Genomic DNA, 15,585 nt, shown 5'->3' on the forward strand with positions numbered 1-15,585 from the left:
AAATGTAGAGGGTTGCATTAGGGAGGGTAAAATCCAGCATCCAGCGTAAAAACGTGCCAAATCAAACATGCGGATGGTCCGCTGTGGCGACCCCTAACGGGAGAAGCCGAAAGAAAGTTTTAGATATTAAAATGTTAGGACCAAGATTCCGGTAGACAGCTGTAGACCGCATAACTTCTGTAAGTTTCAAAATATATCATATGTTATATAGGATATGTTACATAGGATGTACATATATATACTATGTAACATATCTGTTAAATAGGATATACATGTACATATTTCCTATGATTACACGTGGAAAACTGTAATGCAGTAACAACAAGGAGGCAAAAAAATACTAGACCAGCTTGATATTTTTAGTTTTGAGTTTTAATGTTTCAGTTTAATTAGGTTTTTTTTTTGTAGTCGAAATTTGCATTTAATAAGGGTACTGTTGTAAAACTCTTTTTCCTTTTGTTGTTGATGCAGGATTTTTTAATATTGTTTTTTTAAATGAAATAAAAAATATACTAAACATAAAAAACAATAGCTAAGTTCACCATTTATAGAATTGTGTTTTGAAGTAGCATTGGGCTTTTAAATCTACTGTACAAGTCTACAGGTGCTCATAGAAACTAATGCTAACTTCACTTTTGTTTTGCCAGTGAAAACTCAATTTGTTGTTCCAATCCTTTCAGGCAGTAACCATATGTTAAGCCTCATGGCAAGGTGAAGAGGTTTTTTTTCTTCAGGCTGACTAAATGAATGAATAATTGACATCAACAGCATTCTTTTCTCACAAAGCACAGGTACTACTGTATTGGTATCCATCAATATTGATTACAAAATGACTCCCAAACCTACTGTTCTTTTTTGTTGGTAGCTGTGAACTGAAGGTCAAGGAAGCTCGGGCGAAAAATCTCTTGGAAGCGATTTTGGAGTGTGGTTGTGGAGATTTGTGCTCTTTCAGCCACAAGAGCATTGTTAAAGGCAGGTACTGATGTAGGGTAAGGAGTTCTAGGGGTGCAGTCAGCACTCCACTTCATCCCGAAAGGTGTTCAATAGATTTGAAGTCAGAGCTTTATAGAGGCCACTTAAGATCTTTCACTCCAAGCCATGTAACTCATATTCTCTATATATTTTATTGTAGAACAGGTCTGGGTCTCGTAGTTGAAGAACAGGGAAAATTTTATGTTAGCACATCCAAAAACCCTATAAAATTGTGTCCCTCACACTTTGTGATAAAAGTTTGGGTTAGTCAGGTGACCCAATACTATATATATGTTTGAAGAATAAATTTAGACCTAGACTTGCATAATTTACATACTGCACGTACACAGAATTGATCTATTGTGCAGCCATGGCTACTAAATGAGAACTACAATCTATTGATATACATGTCCACATATGTTGTATACGTATTATTTATTAATTATTATCAAGCCTTATGAAAGTAAAGCTGACATATTGAAGCAGTGTTATAAGCTGCTGATATAGATGATGTGCTTAATGATACACTACTCTTTATAATGACCTTCAGAAACTTTAATAGCTGTTTGTTAGCAAAACAACTTCCTTCTGTTTTCTAAGTTAGATTCCTTGTGGCTTCTTCGAAAGCAGCTGCATGTCAGGCTCCATTTAGCCCAGGGGCACATTCTCCCACAGACACATACCTAATGGGCTTTTGCATGGTTCATCTATCAGTGTGTTTGTCTATTTGTGCCTGTTTCTAGTCGTCGTATATGGGCAATTGTGTAGGGCAAATACATCAATGTGTGTATAATGCATTTGCAACATCCTGCAACTATAAATAAAGCAGTTGTGCTAGTTGTTTCCTGTCTGTGTTTTTCTGGACAGACTATTTCTATGCTAGGGTGAGTATCCTGTCACAGTGTATTGTATGGGAAAATGACAGTTTATTAAGAAGACATTAATTTGTTGTTTGTGGTTTAATATGGTAAGTTAAATTATTATATTACATATTTACCAGACAAATAGATAGTGGTTGTATGTATTATAATAATGTTTGTTTGTTTGTTGGTGTCAGGCGAAAGAACGTGCCGGAAACCGAAGTGAAATCCACAAGGTTTTTTAATGAAGAATAACAGGGCAAAGCAGAAAACGGCAAACCGCAATGAAACTCCAGTATAACTAGACCTGGTGAAAGCTGTGATCAGACTGATGCAAACAAAACACACAGAGTCCCGTAAACAGAATGATGATTTTATTTTTTTGTCTGACCAACAAATATCCAAAATTTTGTTCATACTTAATAATTTGCAACTCTCTTTTTTTTATAATGTTTGCAAATGATCCTAGTTAACTAATTGGGAGTTTGATGCTGTTTTTGAATATTGCATTCAGTTCTGTCAAGGTGGTTTATAAAAGCATAACATTGCATCCAATTTCAATGTGTTTTGCAGGATATGAATTAAGAAAATAAACTAAAAAGTCAAAAACAAAACAAGAACAAAAAAACTCAATTCGCAATCAAATAGAATTACTTACATAATAACTTACATACAAAGCAAACTCCGAAATCCAGAAAGATAAACAGTTTTCCTGACTGTCTAAATGATAGAAATCATGATTTCTATCTGATAGCATTGCTCAATGAATTATTATTGTATTTTGTCATATTCTACATATTTTTTGCAGATTGTCTATACTAATAAAAATAAATGGACTACCTTAAATACAAGTGCCTTTACTTTGCTGCACACTAAAATAAAATCATCTATATGTACATCTCATTTATTTAGAAATACCAGTACCTGCTAAAGAGCAAAAATGTACATTATTCATGGAAAAAAATCTCTGCTTACAAAACAAAACACCTCCAGCAAACCAGAAATGCATATTAATACATTTTCTGTTGAACAGCAGAATGTATATGTGAACTCTGCATACAATGCAACATTTGCTCCAGAGCGAAGAAAACATAGCGTCTTAAAACCCTAAAAATGCTGTATATACTTTTCCTAACTGCATCCTTTAAGCAGTTGTAAAACAATGTAAGGACAAATATTCCTACTTCATCACACACTTTGTGTGTGTGTGTGTGTGTGTGTGTGTGTGTGTGTGTGTGTGAGTATCTTAAAATGTTTGTCATTCCTGCATTTCCAGTTGGTAAAATCTGCCCTGTAAATCTCATGTAAGATCACTCCATCAGTCTCCCCAGCGCACATTTTGTGCTTTCTATGGTGTGAAAATTGATACGAACAGCTTTAATATGATTGATTTCAGTGACATTCTCCTCCTCGTCTGCCCCTATTCGTTTTAACTGTCAAGGATAGGAAAGAAATTATAAAAGAGCTGGTGGGATTTTTGACTGACCCATTTGACAACCCTATAATCCAAACAGTTTGCATAACCTGGGTAAAGAAAATGTACATTGAACAGTTAGTGTCTTACACTAGGCAGGATCTTGCCCTGTGGAACTTTAGTATGTGAAGGAAATAAATCAGTTGTGTATCAAAGAAAAAATATACTGTAAGAACATTTAGTTACAAAATGTTTATATACAGACATTGCAATGGATTAAAGATGTGGTAAGTTTATCTTTTGCGCATTATAGGAATATGTAATATGTAGGATTATTTCTCAGAAGCAGATGCTGTACTTTTTATTATAGTATTTATATTTTTTTACTGCCTTTAGTATGAATTTGGATGATTTAGCCAACAGGGGTGATGTAGCAGGTTTATACATGAATGAATGTTGAAAATTAGATGAAAATATTTGAAAATATGCTTTATTTTTTTTATTTGACCAAACCAATGCACAGCTCCGATAGTAAAATAAAAGCACATTTTAAATTAAAATAAATATTTAGCATCTATTTTTGTATGTGTTGGGAGGCAGAAAGATTTATTAAATTCGAACTTTTCTTTTTTTAAATACATTGATCGATGGATAAATTATAGTTGCTTGGTGGATTTGAGTGACATTAATTATTCATTTCATTTTAATGGGCCTCACATCTAATATTCTACATATTGAGTTTGGTCTCCTGTTGGCGGTGGTGAGATTCAGGTCAGATTTGGACAAAATGTTCTGGTTAAAAAAAATTTCATAGCCAGTAAGAGCTCTAATTAAAATGTCAATGGCACATAAGTGAAAACCCATTAACCCATCACCTGCCACTTTTAGTAGGAAGCCACATGTGGCGGCCGGGCAGCTTTTAATGGGGGCCAGTGCCACGCCAGGACCCCTGCCCCAGACATGTTTCTGATTGCAAAACAGCAAACCGTGTTTGCAGACTTCCAAATAGATTCACTGAGTTTAAACATATCATACTGTCATACTTCGTACAATGTCATACTATTTCTCCTATTACTTTAAGCACTTTATTGATCTCTGAGGGACATAATCCAACAAAAAAAAAAGACACTTCAATTCTTGCAATACAAATTTCTGCCTGGGTCTTTGAAGTGCACCTGTTAATGTATTTTACATCTTGGTGTGTATATCATAGAAAAAAAGTTATAGGTTGTTCTACAGATTCATAGCAGTGTGCTGAAAGGATCAAAGTAAAGAAGGGTTAGATGTCATGCCTCAGAGAGTCCAATCCCAACAGCTGCATGTTCCCCAAACTGTTTAATCTTTGAGTAATTGTTATGGTTTCTTTTTTTTTTATCCCTTGTTTCAGGCCACATGTGCATTCTGCTGCATGTCTTAATACAACGCTGAACATCTGTCAGTGATGACGCTAATCATAGAAAATAAGAAATGACAGCTCTGAGATAACGGCTCTTGCTTATTCAATCATTTCAATAGGACTGCTTTTTAACAAATCCTCAGCAGATATAAAGGCATCTATTCGTTGTCCAACTTAATTAACTCTGATTTTCGACTTTATGGTCTATTATATTAACCTAAATATGTTTTATTATATCTTTCTGATTGTATTACATTAAGCATTTTTGGGCTTTTGTTCAGCCAAGTGCTAGATGGTTGTGCAGCCAAAAAGTGTCTCCACCTTCTGACACTGTGCGGATGAAGAAGTAATTGAAGATGGATCATTGACTGTACCTTTTATGAAATTGTTTACTCTAATTTACATATGTTTTCCCTGGATTGCATTATTCATTAACATTTTTTTTTCTGTGCAATGTCTAATCTGCTGTCAGCTTTAATTCCTTATTAATTTTTCATTTCTTTGTTGTTGATATTCAGGCCCCTTCTGGAAAGGAGGCATCATGGGGTTTTGCTGATTACTGATAACTAAATGAGAAAAAAAAAAAATCATTTTGAAAAGACCAGACTAAAAAAGATGCTGTGCATTTAGATGAAAAAAAAAAAAAGAAATAAATTAATAAATAAATCACTTGATTAAAATTCCCTTCTGTGTATTGTTATATTTAGGTTTGCTACCATAAAAAAAGCCTGAGAAAGTCTGTGGCGTCAATCAAGTTTTATTTAACGCCCTCCAAATAAAAACGTAACAAGGAAAAGTAATGGTACATTGACAATATAAGTCACATTTGTGGAGTTGATTTAATATCACTATCATATTTTCAGCTCCTTTGTGTGAAACACATGAAACTCCATAAAACAGGCACCATCTTGCAGACACCCAAAACCATACGCTTTGGTTGCAATTACTGAGACATGTGCAGCCAATTACCAAATGAGGTGTTAATGTCAGCCAGCAGATTGGTTTCATATACAAAAACAAGGCACTTGTTTACTTTCAACCGAGCCTTCTTCAAGATAGACCTAAGCCTCATTAAACTGAGTGACCACTGATGGTTTTCTTTGAAAATCCCTGTTATGTAGCGTTTAATTTAACTCTCAGTCCGGCCAAGTGCAATGAGGGAATAAAATTCTTAGCATATGTAGAGCATCACTATTTCTGACTTCTTTCAGTGGCTTAGACAAGTGTCACTGTAGACCTTTTGCTTTCACAAAAAATGTGATGATAAAGCCAATAGATACACTGTTCACTATATTGCTTTGCATCCAGACCAATTTTCATCTACATTCCTAAAACTAATACTTTCTTTCGGCTTCTCCCATTAGGGGTCGCCACAGCAGATCATCCGCATGTTTGATTTGGCACATGTTTTTACGATGGATGCCCTTCCTAACGCAACCCTCCCCATTTATCCGGGCTTGGGACCGGCACTAAGAGTGGCTGGGGTGGTTCCCTGACCAGGGCTCAAACCCGGGCCGCAGCGGTGAGAGCGCTGCATCCTAACCACTAGACCACCAGGGGACCAATCATCTACATTCCTAACCGGTGACAAATACAGCTTAATTTACCAATACAGACATACAGTATTAATAAAAGTTTATGCTCTGGCTGATTTATCACAGCCTAACTGTGATCAAAACTAGTAGTTCAGATTTTCGAGCCCTCGTTAGAGTTACGCAGAAGACCAAGAACTTGAACAAACAGCTATAACATTAAAATCACCTGCCTGATAATGGGTAAGCCCCCAAGATAGCACAGACCTGGTGAAGCATGAACTCCATAAGACTTCTTAAGATGTGCTGTAATATCTGACACCAAGATATTAGCAGATTCTTTAATTGTTGTAATTTGCAAAGTGGGGCCTCTATGGATCTGATTTGCTCATCCAGTACCTCCCACAGAATGCTTGATCAGACTGAGATCTGGGAAATGATTGTATTAACTATTCCTGAACAATTTCTGCAGTGTCTCAAGGTGCATTCAAAGAGGTGCTAGTGGGGTTTACTGTTTCCACAGAGGGGTGTACTGTGTGCAACAATGTTTAGGTGGGTGTTACATGTCAAAAGTAACAACCACATAAATGCCAGGACGCTAGGTGTACCTGCGAGTTTTAATGGTATGGGTGATCGGTGTATGCTTCTGTGCTTTTTCAGAGAAAGCAGCATTTAGATCAAAATAAAGTTCACCCAGCGGAAAAACACAGTTCACTGAAGGGGAAAGGACACAGGGCATGAAAGGCACATTTGCCCAATTGTGGTTACTTTCCCTTTGCACCAACTTTATCCAGTTACACTTTGACCTCTGGATATGAGAGCAAAAGGGTGTTTTTCTTCATGTGTAGAGCAAAAACATTGGTGCTCTATTTTGAGCTATTTCTTCAACCAGCATATGGTAAAAAAAATAAATTAATTGTGGAAAATTTTGACCCCTCAGTCTGCATGGATATTTATTTCTGTTAGCATTGTTGACACCCCTGCAGTGAGTCAGTGTTTTGTGACTCACTGCAGGAGGACGTCAGTCTAGATGTTAACTTTAGTTAATTTAAATAAATACATGTATAAATAAACACTTATGTTCTTGTTTCTGCTCTGTCTTTTTGTAGCAGTGGATAGAGATAGTGTTTTGTTTGTAAACCTTCCTACAACATTCCCGGAACAATTAAGTTGCATAAATGTTAACTAAAATGCATTAGTACTGGTAGTTGTATGATTTTGGAAATGCTGAGGGAAGTAGTAGCTAAGTGTATAAGATTTTGGACTTGTTATAACAAGGTCAATGGTTCATCACCAAGCTGCCAATGCTGGGCCCTTAACCCTCAATTGCTCAGCTGTATAACTAAGATAACTGAATAAGGGTATCATCCAAAAATGCCATAAATTCAAAAAAAAAAGAAAAAAGAAGAGGTTGTAAATAGTAAACTGGCAAATCCAGCCATTAGGGTTGCACAAGCCAGTGCACTCTAAGTGCCGGTCCCAAGCCCGGATAAATGGGGAGGGTTGCGTTAAGAAGGGCATCCAGCGTAAAAACGTGCCAAATCAAATATGCGGATGAGGGTAAAATTATTGAGATGTTTAAGAAAGATGGCAATGAAGTTTTTAACCAGGTTGTTCTTTTGGATGGTGAGAGGATGCCTGAGAAATGGAGAAGGAGTGCGCTGGTACCGTTTTTTTAAGAATAAGGGAGATGTGCAGACCTGCAGTAACTACAGGGGAATAAAATTAATCAGTCACACCATGAAGTTATGGGAAAGAGTAGTTGAAGCCAGGCTGAGAGAAGAGGTGACTATCTGTGAGCAACAGTATGGTTTCATGCCAAGGAAGAGCACCACAGATGCAATATTTGCTTTGAGAATGTTGATGGAGAAGTATAGAGAAGGTCAGAAGGAGTTGCATTGTGTGTTTGTGGATTTAAAGAAAGCGTACGACAGAGTGCCGAGAGAGGAGTTGAGGTTTTGTATGAGGAAGTCAGGTGTGTCAGAGAGGTATGCGGGTGGTGCAGGACATGTATAATGACAGTGTGACAGCAGTGAAGTGTGCAGTTAGAATGACAGACTGGTTTAAGGTGGAGGTTGGACTGCATCAAGAATCGGCTCTGAGCGGTATGCTGCTTGCAGGTGATTTATGGTGAACATTCGGAGTAGGTTGAGAAGAGCCTGGAGAGGTGGAGGTACGCGCTGGAGAGAAGGGGAATGAAAGTCAGTAGGAGTAAGACAGATGTGTGTGAATGAGAGGGAGGGCAGTGGAGTGTTGTGGTTGCAGGGAGAAGAGGTGGAGAAGGTGGAGGAGTTCAGGTACCTAGGGTCAACAGTGCAAAGTAATGAAGAGTGTGTTAGAGAAGTGAAGAAAAGAGTGCAGGCAGGGTTAAGTAGGTGGAGAAGAATGGCAGGAGTGATTTCTGATAAGAGTGAAAGGGAAAGTTTATAGGACTGTGGTGAGACCTGAGATGTTGTATGGTTTAGACACAGTGACTAAAAGACAGGAGGTGGAGCTGGAGATAGCAGAGCTGAAGATGATGAGATTTTATTGGGAGTGACAAGGATGGACAGGATTAGAAATTAGTTTAGAGGGACAGCGCATTTAAGGCATTTTGGGGACAATGTGAGAGAAGCCTGATTGTGAAGGTTTCGACATGTGCATAGGAGGGACATGGGGTACATCGGTAGGAGAATACTGAGGATGGAGACATCAGGAAGGAGGAAAAGAGGAAGGCCAAGGAGGAGGTTTATGGATGTGGTGAGGGAAGACATACAGGTAGTTGGATTGAAAGAGGATGATGTAGAGGACAGAGAAGTGTGGAGACATATTATCTTCTGTGGTGACCCCTAATAGGAGCACCCGAAAGAAGAAGAAGAAATAATAGTACTGTATAGTAAACTGGCAACTCAGGATATATTATAGAGAAAATGTTCAGATCATTTTGGCTGTTGAGTAACTAGGTGAAATAAAAGGGTTACAAATATGTGCTCTTTGAAAATTTAAGTGATTTTTTTTAAATAATATTTATTGCACTTCAAAGATACCGCATGGGACAGTGGGCGTAAGTAGTGAACACTAAGTCAAGTGCTTATTTATCAATTAAAACGTATACATCTGGTACAGTACAAAATCAAACAAAACAGTGGTTTTCCTGGAATAAGGTGGACATTCAGATCCAGAGTCCAAACCCTTAACCACTTAGCTACCACCTCCCCATTATTAACCACTAACATAACACTTACCATATACCTGCTCACACTTTGCCTCCTTGTCTCTCTGTGTAGGTCTCAGATGCGCAGTGCTGTGTTGGCTGCCTCTAACCGCAGTGTGTTGAGTCTTGGTGAGGCCGATGGCGCCCCGTGTTTCGGGATCCGGCCCGGCCCGCTTTCTGGTTCTCCTGCTCCTAATGCCTGGCAAACTGTCCCATTGGGGCGTAGCAATAGTAACAGAGTCACTCTGCCACCGAGCTGAGCATCCATTCATCTCACATGCAGGTGAGTTTCATTTATATCCTTGCAAATTCAATCAGCTTAAGTGCATTTTGATCCTTGTTCAGTCCTATGCAGTATCACTCTGAAATAGCAGAGAGATTTTTGAGCGGATTCAATATATATATTTTTAGACTTATTTTTATCCATGCCGTATGATGTTGCTTCTGAAGTTTACAACTCACCTGAACTCACTGTGAGCTGAAATAACTTCAACAACTTTTTTGATACTTGAAAATACGATTGCAATCGTTATTTTTTTCAACATCACAATTTTATCCATATTGATTCATCTGGATCAAAGAGAAATTCACAATCTTCAATTTAAAATGAATCCCAATAGACTTTGTTTGCACCTTATATATTTGGTGCAGTATAATAGAGCTAGCAACTCCAACTTGAGCCTACCTAGTTTTCAATATATTTTTATACTGAATGGTAACATTTGCACTGAGATTTTCTTGTTCCAGTACATGTTCTAGAAGATTAAAGTATTATCATACTTGTTTTAAGTAGTCTTATGCTTAATAGTTCACCCTGGTCAAAGCCAAATTTGATATACCTACCGTATTTTTCAGACTATAAGCCGCTACTTTTTTCCCACGTTTTGAACCACGCGGCTTAAACAACGAAGTGGCTTATTTATGGATTTTTCCTGGGTTTTTCCAAGTTTCACAAACTTCAAGCCAAAAAAACTGAACCCCATAATATTAGACCAATTAAATTTCCGAACAGAAACGAAAAAACGCACCTCACCTGTGTTCTGAGCTGCACGGCATCGGGAGAAAAAACTTTTTTTTTAAACGCACGACGATGCCAAAAGATAAACTCCCGAGAGAAATAGTTGTGAAAGGAAGGAGGAAGACAGTGAACAATGACTTTCTTGGTAGGCTACTGTTTAGATACAAGCCGCTGTAACACGATGAGTCTGGGTCATGGGATAGCTCGCTAACTCCAGTTGCAACAGAAATCATATAAGCACAGACAGGTTTCCAAAACTCGTGCTTTTTTAATTTTCTTGGCAACAGCGTTACGGGTTAGTCAAAGAAACTTAGAAATGAGAATCAGAAAATAATAAGGACATAATCCTTGTCTTGCACACAAGCAGTAATACCGGAAAAAATGCAGTGCCAGGCTATTCCCAAAATACCGCTCTGCTCCTAAAGGAAGCGCAACATATTTCACCTGTTACACCGTGTGTAACGTGTCTTTCGTTAAAGCCTGTGTAAAGTTCATTAGTTTCAGTGTAGACGGCGGCTTATAGACAGGTGCGGCTTATTTATGTTCAAAATAAAAATATTTGTAAAATTCAGTGGGTGTGGCTTATATATGGGTGCGCTTTATAGTCCGGAAATTATGGTTCTTTAAAAAATAATCTGTTTTACCTATTTTAGACACAACCTGATTTTCTCTACCAAAACTATTGTCTTCCAGTTCTCACCTGCCCACAACAAACCGCTTCAGGGTTCCAGCTACATGCTGCATATGCCACAGCACCCATAGAGACTAAAGTGCTAGCAAACTTTATCACTACCTTCATTAATTCTTTCTCGCTCTCCATGAAATTATAGATTGTGTGATCAATGTCATTTTAAGAGTACTCAATAAGTAATCAAGCAGCTCAGAGCCAGAAGGCCTCCAGAGTGTTTAAACCTGGACAAGGTCACTTTCAAAAGAAGTGGCTCCAAATGTATAGAGTGTGCGTTCAAACCTGTATTTATTTCACTAGACATGATTAGTTTGAGTTTTGTTTCTCTAAAGACTGAAAGAGACTGACAGTAGCAGATTAGGGTTTCATGCCCTTGCTAAAGGCACAATATCTTGAGCTTTTCTTTCCTCTTTTTTTTAACCTCTGCAGATTTGCAAAAGCATAAAGCTCAGTTTGTCGAAACGCACTTTAAATCACAGGATCCTGTCAGAAATGCAGACCGACCACAGTGTTAAAGGCTGCCAGTTCTCAGAATGTGTGTGTGTGTGTCCCAGAAACACACACACATGCAAACAATGAGAAACTTTCAAGCTAAAAAATGGAGCACATCATAATACAGCCTCTGTGTGTGTGGGTGTGTGTGTTTGTATTTATCCAAAAACTACACACAGTTCAGAAATTTTATAACCACACACCAACCAAATGACAATAAAACATCCACAAGGACGCCTTTATGCAGCCCCAGCATGCACACGCTCACCACATGGCCTAGGAATTATTTTAACCCCATTATATTTCTTCAAAAGTATATTTTTCATGTTACTCCACCTAGACTAAAATAACTGCTTTCTCCCATTTTACGGGCTCTGAGCTTTTCATCTGGGATCCAGATTATGCTGCAGTAACACGTAGGGGTTGTGTCTCAAATCGCACATAAGGCACTACTCTCTCACAACTGACACTGCTTGCATATGTGCTTGGATTTAGAGCATGTAAAAGATGGCATAATCCAGAGTGTGCTTAGTAGTGCTTTGTGTTTTAGATATTTATTGTTTTTACAATGCCTGAGTGTTTGTTCAAGTGCTTAGTGAAGAGGCAGGTCTTTATTCTTTATCTGTAGATGACTCAGCTGTTCAGATTGCCAGAGAGAACTTGTATCAGCATGTACCCAGTTGATAATGTGATGCCACATACACGTTGGGTGTGTAGATAGATAGATAGATAGATAGATAGATAGATAGATAGATAGATAGATAGATAGATAGATAGATAGACAGACAGACAGACAGACAGACAGACAGACAGACAGACAGACAGACAGACAGACAGACAGAGGCAGAGAGGCAGACAGACAAGTCTGAACAAAGAAGTTGGTTGGCAACAAAACAAACAGGCAAATGATAGATAGATAGATAGATAGATAGATAGATAGATAGATAGATAGATAGATAGATAGATAGATAGATAGATAGATAGATCGATAGATAGATAGATAGATAGATAGATAGATAGATAGATAGAAAATAAACACATTTTTGCTATGGTGTTCTTAAAACTGTTATTAAAACTGATCGATCGATCGATCACACTCGACTTATGCTATCTAGTGACTTTTTTGGGAGTAATCACATTGAAAGCAGTTGATAAGTGATAACAGTTATGATAATATTTTAGGTACACTATAAGCAATATGAAAAATTATTCTTTCCCGGTTATAAATATCAGTACATTTCAATAACTAATTCTTAAGTGTCACTAAAAGCCAAAAACACCTAAGCTATGCAGTCATTTCTTTTTTTTCCCATAAAAACAATTTTACTATTGATTTTTCTCGGATGTTGTTCTTAAAGAGTCTTCCAAAGAAATGACAAGATCTTAATCTGAGTCTTTTAAACACTGTATTGTGACTATTTTTAGACAAATAGTGTCATAGGTCCATATCAGAATGGTTAAAATATTGTTACACTGCTGACACTTTAATGTTACAACATAATATTTTTCTCATTATGGGACTTATTCAAGAAGAACAAACCCTGTGGACAAACTTTTTTTTTTCACCACATTATCTGTGTAAAGCTGCTTTGAGACAATGCTCATTGTTAAGACACTATACAAATAAAAATTAATTGAATTGAAGTGCATAGTGTAAGAAGAAAGAATATAGTACATTATTTAGCTTGTTCTCTTTGTAGCCCAGGTTTTTTCTTTTTTGATATTGTTTTGACCTGCTTGCTTCTCCTCTAGAACACAGCTCTTATTTATGGCCATGGATTTTGGAACAGGGACTGCAAATGTAGCCAGCTGTCTTTGGCTCTTATTTGTTAGCCCAGAGCTTCGGGTTTACCTAGTCAGCATATTTCAAATGACAAATGACTTGGTAATATCAAGCAAATTGGTTTTAAATAGTAGAAATAATGGCATTGGTTAGCTTTTGGAAAAAATTTACCTTCAATAGAAACTTAATAAAAAATACATTAGCTGTTGTAGTTTTTCATAGGTTAGTCTGTTTCTTAGTTAAAGCAAAACGACTATTTTTAGGTATTGCTGTTTCAAGTTATTTTAATGGGGCCGCTTAATGGATTGTTAAAGCAGCAGTAATTAATGCTTTAAACGGGTTTCACTTAACAGCCCTACACAGGCTACACAATACATTTACATGAATAACAATGAGAGATAAAAATAAATCAGTGCAATAAAATGGAAAACGAATACCTGTGTACAATACTATGCTATGTTCTAAATAAAAAAAATCACTAGTGAGGATGACCTGAGAGCTTGGAAATTGCTGATTATGTATTTGAGGGTGTGCAGCATGGAAGCTCATGTCTATGAATGGAATCCAGCTTTTTTAGCTCACTGACCAGCCTTTTTGTTGAAGGATGCTTTTTTTCAGATGGATTATGCTATAAAATTCATGCACTGTACAATAGTGATTTTTTTTAGTCACTAGCATGTGAGAAAGCGCTCTGTATGGCGGTTAGCAAGCCTGCTTCTTATGAGCGTGCATGCACTAAACTTTCCGAATGGTGCATTGATAAGCAATCAAAAGAGGCAATTTAACTTATTTTACTTATTATTATTTTATGTTCTTTACAATGTTGCTTAGATTCCATAGTGCAATTAGACCCCAGGCCTCCTCACCCTGCATCACTTTACTAACACCCTTGTGGTTGAATGGGTACAAATCTCCACAAGCACACTTCAAGATCTGGTAAAACATCTTCCAAATGGGCACTAAATGTAGAATGGGATGTTCAACTTAGAATTTTTACTATTTTAGTTTATAGTGGCAGTCCCAAGCCCGGATAAATGGGGAGGGTTGTGTGAGGAAGGGCATCCAGCATAAAAACATGTGCCAAATCGAACATGCGGATCATGAATACGGATCGTACAATTTATACATATTGAAACCTTTTCAGGAAAAAAAACGTAAAACTTAACAGACTGAGCTTTTCACAACAAACAGTTTCTTGAAATGTAATATCCTTAAAAGTTTCTGCAAGTCTGAAATTGGGGAGGTATGGCATCAAAAATTAGTCATTTATATTGGTTTGCTGTTTTTCTATTTCTGATACAATTTAAAGCAGACGTAAAAGAGATTGGCATGTCAAACCCTTAGTGCAAATCCAGCTCTGATCTCAACTACTGCAAAACCTGCTTTCCTTATCCCTGAAGAGAAATACATACACTTGCTTCCCTTGTAAATTGGCTTGTAGGTTTGAGACCGTTGTGTCTCTTGGTTGTAATTTGAACCGTTAAAAATCAATACAGATGTTGGGATGCCCGTGTCTGAAATCTGAGTCAGTCCCCAAGAGGTGCTTCTTTTTTCCCCTGTAGTATTGTATATCACTGTAAGTCATCATCAATATTGTTTTACAGGCGGTGATTCAAATTTTGCAGAGACTACTGCATCAATTTTGTCTACTGTAATGCTATCAGTTAGAAATCTGTCCACTGTATTAACCTACTTTAAGGGAAAAACAGGAAATTTAAGAAATATTGATAGCCTGCTTACAGTATGTCTAGTCTCAGGATCAGATGCTCAGACTGTGTGAAAGTGATTGGCTGTCTGCCTAGATTGTCAAATAGTCAGTTTTTTGACCATTTATTGACAAAATGTATCAGATAAGGTCAAAAAGTGAAACCTTTGACTAATTGTATCACCTTGTTAGCTCCATTACACACACACAAACCCCCACATATCCTCACACACAGTTTTGTTTTGTTCAGGACTTTGCTAAATATGTGCATATCTGTCTACACCAAGCTGTCATTTATACCAGGCACACACACACACACACACACACACACACACACACACACACACACACACACACACACATTTTCTGAATTATATTATTTTTAACAATTCTAATGGTTACAGCAGTTGCACAGATTAGCCTTTCAGATACATTCTGTGGGATTAGGAACCAGTGGGACAAAGAAAGTCCAGTGGACACTGCTGGTGATTGTTCAATATGTTTACGCTATTTGTTTTCATTGGATCATGTC

General features: G+C 37.3%; 1 protein-coding gene across 3 annotated transcripts in view; it reads left to right on the forward strand.

The window, feature by feature from the left end:
* sema5a (sema domain, seven thrombospondin repeats (type 1 and type 1-like), transmembrane domain (TM) and short cytoplasmic domain, (semaphorin) 5A) overlaps nucleotides 1-15,585 on the forward strand; it is a 227,343-nt gene that overhangs the window by 46,182 nt on the left and 165,576 nt on the right. For all 3 annotated transcript variants that reach the window (XR_006923712.1, XM_046834116.1, XM_046834115.1), the window contains exon 2: nucleotides 9,441-9,650. Coding sequence is in view for 2 of the 3 variants with exons in the window: in XM_046834116.1 (XP_046690072.1) it covers nucleotides 9,506-9,650 (145 nt within the window). In the remaining variant the exon portion in view is untranslated. The remainder of the gene's footprint in view (nucleotides 1-9,440; nucleotides 9,651-15,585) is intronic.

This window comes from Silurus meridionalis, chromosome 21 (assembly GCF_014805685.1).
Source record: "Silurus meridionalis isolate SWU-2019-XX chromosome 21, ASM1480568v1, whole genome shotgun sequence".
Classification (NCBI taxonomy): domain Eukaryota; kingdom Metazoa; phylum Chordata; class Actinopteri; order Siluriformes; family Siluridae; genus Silurus; species Silurus meridionalis.